Below are 9,283 nucleotides of genomic sequence, written 5' to 3' on the forward strand. Positions count from 1 at the left end.
TTCATGAAAACGATGATTGGATTGTGTTGACGATGTATTTGTGATAAAACGATGTATTTGTAATTTATCATGTAAAAATTTTAGGAATGTATATTTTTAATTAATATTGAAATAGTTCTGTTATTTAGTCTTTTAGTATGTTATATAATTAATTAAAGTACGCTATATGTGATACAAATAATGAAGAAATTTTGTTGGCTAGCAGCTAATAAGATTTAATAAAGATAACATTATTTTTTTAAAATAAAATATATCTCAATTATTTGTTTTAAATTTATGTTTAGGACTGTAAACTCTGAATTGTTTCGCCAAAAAATTTATGAGCCAGAGCTGATATGATTTGGAATATAGCAATATTTTTAAGAAATTTTAAATCCATTTATTTTTTGCATATATTTTTTATATAATAAGAAAATTAGTTTAAAGTTTGAAATTAATATATTGTGAATAAAATATTTAATAAAACACTATAAATTATATTGAATAAATAAAATTGAAATATAACGAAAAATAACATAAATCAATTAATTTCGATGCGAAATTTAATATTAGTTTCAAATTAGATTTGAGTTTAATAATTCAAAATCAATTTGATCAGAATTAGGACGGAGCTCAACAAAATTAATTCGAGCTCTCAGTTCAGTCCGTTCACAGTTCTATTTATGTTATGCATGAACATCGCCTCATTGGATCCCTTATCACTCCAGTTTTCTCCATTTCTCTATTTCTATGTCTTCCGGTTTCAGCCAGTGATTCATGAGCCAGCTACAGTATTTTGGCTAAGCTAAAATTTTGGATAAACCGAATTTTGTTATAATAAAAAATAAATTGAATTATTAAAAAAATTGCTTGAGAACGTCAATCAAATTTTGTTAACCCAGTTGCGCTGAGCAAGAACTTGACTATATCATTTCCCGCCAATTTACTACCTCGATTGGCGCGCAGATTCACGAAGAATCGGATGTCTATTTAACCTCCCCATCTGCTTTCTCCCCTGCTTCTGCTACTCTGTGACATCTCAGAGAAAGCTCGAAAAATGGAGATCGTTCGACCTCAGTGGAAGCCTCCATCCAATGACGTCGTTTCAACACTCCCTCTCTATCGCTCTGCCCCTGCTCTTGAAGTCAGACTCGAAGACTTCGAGCTCTACGCCATGGATCGCCTTCGAGGTCACTTTTCCCTCCCTTCACTACCATTTATGCTTCCTGCTTCTTTTCACTATTCTAGGGTTGAGTCTGATGGATAGTCCCACACATTGTATCTATTTGATTCCAATTTGTTGCTTGAAATTGCAGTTCTTAAAGGGATATCCGATGGATTGTCTCGCGGGAAGAAAGCAGAAGAAATGGAAAAATTGGTAAATCGTTGTTTAACCAAGAATGTTGAAGTCAAATCCCCCCCTTTGGGCCAAATCTTGTCAGTTGATTGCTTGTCTTTCTGTACAGGTAAATGACCTTTGGAAAGTAAACATGAAGCATCCAAAGGCAGTAGAAGTCCTAGACAAGGATGTTATATCTCACTTTGTTCTGCGTCTAGTGTATTGTAGAACGTACGCTTGGTGACTTGCTATTTTTAATTATGCCATAGCTATAACTCCTTAGAATTTTATACTTATTGTCATGTTTGTTTATTACATTTTCTATAGAGAGGACCTCAGGAAATGGTTTCTTTCCATGGAGACTGCCCTTTTTCGCTATAGATTTCGCCTTTTGGCTGCTGATGCTCAGGTAGGTAGTTTCATTGATTATTTATTTTGCATTTTCTTTTTCCTATTGAAGGTACAAGCTGATTAATTTCACTTTGATCTTGATTTCACTAGAGGGCTCTATTGACAGAGTTTGGACTACCATACCGGATGGTTGCCAGGGCTGAATTTGAGGTTATTATTCTGCAACCACTTGTTCTTTGTTTCCTAACACATCTCACACATCAGTTTATTGGCTTTGGTAATTTCATGAAATTGCGAATATACATTTTCTGCTTCCTTCTAAACATATATAGCCTGTTTACTCTTTAAGTATTTGAATTAGAGTTAGATTTTATGTCCATGGTTCCTATATTACTGCAGGGCATAAAGGAAAAATTGGTTCAAGTTGCACGCTCGATTGGTCAGCCCATGCTATCTTGTAAGAGCATATCACTTGTTCTCTTTGTTGGCCTTTTATTTTCAATTGTGTGAATAATCACATTTTCTTTCTTTTCTGTTCTCAATTTTAATTCTGTTTATAGCTCGTTTTATTGATTCCTTGCATGTTGAATTCATCTAGTATAACAAATATTGTATATTAAGTTGTCAAATGATAGCTTTTTTTGAAACATCATCATTGACAACATGAACATTTGATTATGCTACCACAGTGCTGAAAATTTTGTGGCTTGTAGTAATTTTTGGGTTAGTTCTTTTTTTTTTTAATGGAATTCAATTGGGAGAATTTAAAGATGGCAAAATTTCTTCTTTTAATTTCTCGGAACCAATTACGAAAGTTTTCACAAAGGTCCAAACTTTCTGAATTAGTAGTTCTATGTGTGCACTCTTGCTACTTCCTTCCCTTATATTTCAAATTTTATTAGAGAAGTGGAAAAAGCAAGAACTTCATATCCTGTTTGGGAGTTAAAATATGCATGTTTACTTTTCTTCCTTGCTACAGCTAAACCATCCCCTTGATGCTCTGTGGATTCTGTTTATGCAGCAGCTGAACAGTCCCAAGCCAATTTTAGTTTTTCTTTAACAGACCCTAATTTATCTGTATTCAAGGTTCTATGTCCGACTGTTAAACCATTTTTATTTGATCATGGAACAGCCTTAAAATTTGAATCTACTAGTTGTATATGAAATTTGAAATATGTATGGTTGTTTTATAAGCCAAATAAATGATGTTTTTGAACATTCCAACTATAATATGAATTCTTATTTGTTCTTTTTCCTTTTTGCAGCTGATGCCATATTCTACAAGGTTTGTTTAATTTTGCTTGATTACTTCATTGCATCTTAACAAGTATTGTATTTTTTTTCCATTATTAGTATTGTTATCTATGAACAGGGGAATGTCATGGGCTTATGGAATATGATAAGAGCATAAAAGATCTTTACGGTAGCTATATGCAAATATAGTCAGGTGTTTATGTTACCATCATCCTGGTTGATGTAATTCGTTTCCCAAATTATCAGTCATATTAAATATCAACCACTTTGTTGCTTTGTGGATAGATGGAAGATGTGTTACTTCAATCCATACTAATTTTGGTTTTATGATTTTAAAATATTTTTGATGGTTCTATAGTATTTCAAAAGCAAGGAGGCAGTGTGTCTTAGGAGAAGGAACTTCCCCATTTCTGAATCCTTGATGGAGTCCCATATTGGTATACTTTATGAAACTTATCCTTGTTTATTTTACCTGGTCCATTGAAGGTACCATTTGAAGAAGTTCCAGAACTTGTAGCTGGTCGCAAGGTTTTTATTTGTAAAGGGCATGCTTATGTTGCCATGAATCAGGTAAATTCTACTTTTCTATTTAACTTTCGTGTTTAAACCATAAAAGTAGCGGCTATCAAGGATGTGATAAATGTTTGTCTTTATCTTCTAGGTTGTTTCACTTGTTGTTACACAATTTCGAAGTCTTCTATCAAAGGCACTCATTCTAACAAACAGGTTACTATTATTGTTTTGATGGTTCAAAATATTCCATGCTTGCAATTTTTTTAATGCAAATATCTGCAGCAGTCTTTAAAATTCAATGAATATATGTAAGAAAATGACGTATGATTATGAAGGGAAGGTTTTATATGCAGAACCATATTAGGCCTGAGGTTGTGTTGCTGCATGTAATTAAATCTTTACATGGCTGCATAAGTCTAGCTATTTGGTCTCTTTTACACAAAGTTTTGCAATTGAGGGATTTTCATTCGCAGGAAATGGACATCAGCGATCAGAGAACAGGAAAAGGATCGCTTAACTCCTGTGAGCATGAAATCATGAATACTTGATATAAATTAGTCTGGTTACATTTTAAATATCATATTTGGTGTAATGTTTGGGTACCTTTTTTAGATTGTGGAAGCCCTATGCTCAAGCTATTTGGGTCCTGATTATTCTCAGGTACTTTGGTTCCTCTCTATGTGCTCACTTTCAGTATTATATGCCACAGTTTCAAGATAATTTAGACATTTTGTTGACTGCTTTTACAGCCTAAAGAATTTGCCGAGATATCAATTAAAGACATTGACTTGGTAGCTAAGAGCTCATTCCCTTTGTGCATGCGTCACCTGTTTGAAAAAGTAAGTTCTGTTATTTCAAATTTTCTTACTAATTTTCTTCTCCTCTGGCTCTTTAAAGTTAATGATCATGCTTTTCTTTATTCTTTTTCTATTTTTTTTTCTTTTCTAGTTTACTTATTGTTCTTTGCCACATTTTGCAGCTCAGAGAAGATCATCATTTAAAGCATGGAGGGAGGATGCAATTAGGTCTTTTTCTCAAGGTTCTCTTTTGTGTATTAAATTATTGCTCTGCCTTGATGAGTATATGTATATTTGATGCTTCAGAATCATCCATTATTCTTCACATCTCTCCTCTCCCTTTAATTTTAGTCATCTGCATTGATCACACACTTTTTACTGTTTAATGCTTAACGTGCTTTCACATGTGTACTTGAGTCTATACAGTTGTTCTCTATAATTCTATAATGACTTGATCTGTACATACATCAGCCTAAGAGCTCCAATATGGCAGTTACTTATATAAGTTCCCAAGCCAGTTTTTTATTTGAATTAATACTTGCTGATTTTGTTAAGTATTTCCTTATTTACATTTTATAGGGCGTTGGTTTGAAGTTGGATGATGCTCTTGCATTCTGGAAAGCAGAGTTCTCACAAAAGGTAAATTTGTTGTCAAATTAATGGTAATATTGTTTTTCTTTCAAAATGCCAATTCCTCGTGGATTTTACTGCTTTATTGCTATAAATTGTCTCCAGAAACAGCATTATCATGTTTTAATTTTAATCATATTTGTTACGTGTTGCTATAGCTTGCAAAATATTGAGATAAATATGTTCTGACCTCCAAGTTCCGTAATAATTTTTGCCCATCTGTGATTAATATGGTTAAAGTATATTTTACATCGGAATACCTCTTTCCACGATCAGCATGTGCATGCCGTGTTATTTAGGGGTACTATATTTTTGGGAATGAAAAATCACATAACAACTATTAATGGCTTTTTCTTTAACTTGCTGTAGGTTGGTGCAGAGAGGTTTGACAAAGAATATGCTTACAGCATACGCCATAATTATGGAAGAGAAGGAAAGAGAACAGTAAGATTTTTAACCTGTCTGCATTAGTTTCTTGTTGAGATATTGAATATTTTGTCATTGTCACAGTGGACTATGTTTTGGACGATGACATGATTTAGATCTAATAATGATATTATGATATCAAAAACAATGGCTGTGAAATTAATTTGTTGGAAACATTAGTAGATTGAGATTTTTTTTTTCTCTCAACTAAAATATCCTTGGTAATTTAGTTCTTTTGCTTTCGTAAAGCTCCTTAAATCTTAACAAGCATTCCCTCTGCATCCAGGTATATCCATTTGTATGTGTGACTGTATATCATGATTTTGATTAAATTTCTTGTGCGTTCCTGTTGTTGCAGGATTATACACCTTATTCTTGTCAAAAGATAATCTCTTTAACTCCTGGTGTTGGAGATCATCATGGCTGTCCTTATCGGCATTTCAGGTCATTTCCCTTACCAACTTGGTCGTTTGGGACATGTGATTAGGCACAGCAGAAATAACTCAACTCGACAAGTGTTTGTAACTAGTCGTTTTAATAATCAACAATCCTCAGCTTTTTCCTCGTGCTGATTTTCCGATGTTTACTATCTGCCTCTGCCTGCAGTTCTCGTCCTTCATATGGACTGAGGAACATCCAGACTATGGCTAACCAACCATTTGGTATTTCATCACAGAGTTTGGTGGCAACTTAATGAGGGTTATATTTTCTTTTTTGAAGAAATGACCTTTGCAAAACAGTATATTTAGAAAAGTATTGTTCCTTGCTTCCAACTTCTTTATCTGCAAGTAGCTTGTTCCTTAAATTTGTTGTTACAATCAACTTCTGGTTTACACAAAAAGTCGTGGCGCTTGGGCCTCTTAATCAGAGAGTAAATGCAAGAGAATTCTGTTGAATAATCTGACTTCAAGTAGAAAGTGCCTGATGACACTCTGCTTAAGTTCATCTTGTTATGATGCTTTTTAGAATCCAATCCATCCATGGATGCTGGCATTTATGATTTGATTCCTGGAATATATTAGTTATTCCGTTACATTGATATTATTCTCTTATGGTAAATTAAAAAAAATGCATATTACTTTTTTGATGTTTATCTATCTATCTACCTATATCTATATATATTTATATATATTGGCCACACATATACTGTTAATTGAACTAAATGTTCACGTCATGTTTTTGGCTTGACAGTGAGGAAAACTTGAGGGCTGCACTCTGTAGAATGGGAGTGAATGGTAGCGCAGTGGAAGATGTAATGGACAAAGTGCGAAACAGACATTATCAGGTTGTGAGGTTTCCAGTTGACTCTGATTTTGCCTTCAACTGTGCATCTTCTTGTTTTTTTTTCTTTCTTTGTTGAGTTGTTTTGGTCATTATAATATGTGGATTATGTTATTGGTTTGGTAACATGCAGTTGGCGTGCACTTTGACATTTGAGGCTATTCATGGGTTATCATGTGATGCTGGGATTAACCATCCTAACCAATACTTCAGTGACAGCCAAAAGACCCTGAAAGTCAAGGTACATGCTATGATGTTTTAACTTTGATTAACCTTAATATGAAGTCTTAATCTCCGTGAAGGATTACTTTTGGTGAGAAAGTCTGTCTGCCTCTGGTATTTGTTGGAAATTTTCATTCCCTCTGTAACTAGAATCCAGACATTTAATTGAATCCTCCGAGTGTATGTTGGAATGAATAGGATGATGTATAGCCCTGTAGTTGAGGAGGCAAGTCATCATCATTATCATTGTGATATGTTATAGACCTAAAGCATAATGTGGCCTATGAATTTAGCTATAGTAGCTTCTCTTGGATGGTCATGAATCAAAAGTTGCGTATAGTGCCATCATTCTCATCCAATAGGATGATATTCGTGGTCCTGCTTTACTACACTTATTGCGTTGTCAACCAACAAACGTGATGTTTTAAATATTGTAGTGGATTAGTTTAGATTAAAGAAAAACTAATTAGAAATTCATTTTATTACTTCAATTGTGTTTCATAATATCTACAAAATCAAATTCCTGAATCTTTATGTTCTAGTGATACGAGATTTAGTATCATTGTACGTTTAGCGCTTTGTCTTGTACCTTTAATGAATTTTAGTTCCAATCCTCGTGATACGAGATTCAGTATCATCGTACGAGAGGGATTGCGCTTCTAGCTAGGAAATCCTAAGAAGCCTTTCTCGCATTACGAATATCTGAAAGGAGGAGACAATATGCTTAATATGTTTTATTCAATGCAGAGCCATTCGTCGGAGCAACGAGAATCTACTGTTGACTGATCATGCTGCTCCCTTGTTCAGGTTTGTCATTTTATGGAGCATAAGCTACCCGCAACGGCTTCTTCGTAAAACTGTTGTATCACGTGTAATGTAGTTCTGTCAGTCATATAACTGGCCCACAATACCCAATTAATTGAGCTATTAGTCAATTTAAACCATTTAATATTACGTATACGGATTTTCCACTCACAAGAAGCAATCCTAGGCTTATGCCGTCCCAATTAGGTAAAAGATGGAAATTTGTCCATTAGTGTGAGTGACAAAACCGCTTTTCTCATTCGACGACTGCACTGAGATTGATTAGCTTGTTTGTGGACGTATTGGAATCACAGTTAGCTTGTCTCCTTATGCTGAAGAGCCTATCAGTTTGATATCGACAACGCATTAGTTGTTGCCCTGTAGTTGTCCAATAAATTTCGTTAATTGGCAGGAATATGCCCACTTGACAACCTTCGGCATGCAGTCAGAATTGTTTGAGCCAAAAAAATTGTGGTATGGCTAAAATATGGCTGGCTGTTCTGCTGGGGTTATCTGGATTAATTGGCTAGATTAGTTGGGCTAATATGTGGTTTGTTGTATATTGGTGAATCCACATATGATGTCCCAAATGCTTGGAGCTGACGTTTACGTCATATTTAAAAGTTTTGTGGAAGGAAAAAAAAAAAGAGTTTCTTGTGTCTTGTGGATGATGAATTTAACTGTTGTGGAAATAATGTGTGGACTGGGGAAGAAAGGAAGAGTTTCTTGTGTCTTGTAGAAGATGAATGATCCAATTTGCTTTTAGGTTAGAACCACAACTCCAAATGAAATTTAATAACACACTTGGAGTCTGTTTGACATTCAGGTTAGCTCTCAGAAAAGCGCTTTCCAGCATTTAGATGCTCTTAGTAAAAACAGTTTTGTTATTTTAATATTTATAATTATGTTAAAAATAATTTTTAATATTTCCTGACTATTATAATTTTTTTTTCTCAATAACGATTCTAAACAGGTCATTAGTTTACTTGATAACAAGAGAACTTTTCATTAAAAAAAGGGGGGGATGGACCTCACATATATTAGTGAAGGTGCGTGTGCACTGAATAACCTCATGTAAATGAATACTTTCTAGGATATTTTACACTTAATAGCTCCCTCTGAATTCATAGTTGATTAAAAATTTAAAGTGATGGTAACTTGCCAATTCTATTGATTTACATTTAGATTCTGATGTTCAGGTGAAAATGGTGAAGCTATGTACCCATTCATGTGCACATGTACTTGGTGGAGAAGAATCTACTTCATTGTTTAATTAATATGCAATGCATTTATGTTTGTTAATTATTGTTTGATAGAACATTAACACAAATGAGTATTCTGGTTTGAAGTCTGAGATTTTAGTTCTACTGGAAGAGCGGGATGTTGGAGCATTTCTATTTTTGGGTAGATTGGGACAATTGTCCCAGCCTTTTGATTAATGATTAAAATATTGAAAGCAGATAGGACGAAAATAATTAAATTTTAAAAAAGTTAAAGAACTTAAAGTTTAATTTATTAATAGTCTATCATAATGAAAGGACATATATATATAATTGTATATAGTTTGGCGCTGTGGGGGGCGCTTATCCTGTCTAGAATATGGTGGTGATCCTTTTGCATGATGAAAGGAATGAAATGGAATATTCCTTGACAAATAGAATAGAGTTGTAAAGTGGAACAACTGGAC

The 9,283-nt window shown here is 33.9% G+C and overlaps 1 protein-coding gene across 4 annotated transcripts; it reads left to right on the forward strand.

The window, feature by feature from the left end:
• The first annotated feature begins 717 nt into the window (after positions 1-717).
• On the forward strand, positions 718-9,055 carry LOC110627418 (probable DNA primase large subunit). Of its 4 annotated transcripts, XR_002489884.2 has the most exons (21): positions 726-1,169; positions 1,296-1,357; positions 1,446-1,549; positions 1,646-1,727; positions 1,820-1,879; positions 2,069-2,126; positions 2,935-2,954; positions 3,410-3,493; positions 3,585-3,649; positions 3,910-3,958; positions 4,049-4,096; positions 4,186-4,275; positions 4,416-4,475; positions 4,813-4,872; positions 5,233-5,307; positions 5,648-5,733; positions 6,481-6,574; positions 6,704-6,811; positions 7,540-7,599; positions 8,570-8,645; positions 8,796-9,055. XR_002489884.2 is itself a non-coding variant. In XM_021773718.2 (20 exons), exons 1-19 carry the CDS (start codon positions 1,037-1,039, stop codon positions 7,576-7,578), a joined length of 1,377 nt encoding a protein of 458 aa, XP_021629410.1. In that variant the 5' UTR covers positions 726-1,036; the 3' UTR covers positions 7,579-7,599; positions 8,796-9,055. The 4 variants fall into 4 exon arrangements, 3 of the variants coding, with proteins under 3 accessions (XP_043804641.1, XP_021629410.1, XP_021629408.1); XM_021773718.2 differs by lacking the exon at positions 8,570-8,645; XM_021773716.2 differs by lacking the exons at positions 8,570-8,645; positions 8,796-9,055 and having other exon boundaries at positions 727-1,169; positions 7,540-7,763.
• Positions 9,056-9,283: the final 228 nt, after the last annotated feature.

This window comes from Manihot esculenta, chromosome 12 (assembly GCF_001659605.2).
Source record: "Manihot esculenta cultivar AM560-2 chromosome 12, M.esculenta_v8, whole genome shotgun sequence".
NCBI classification, from domain to species: domain Eukaryota; kingdom Viridiplantae; phylum Streptophyta; class Magnoliopsida; order Malpighiales; family Euphorbiaceae; genus Manihot; species Manihot esculenta.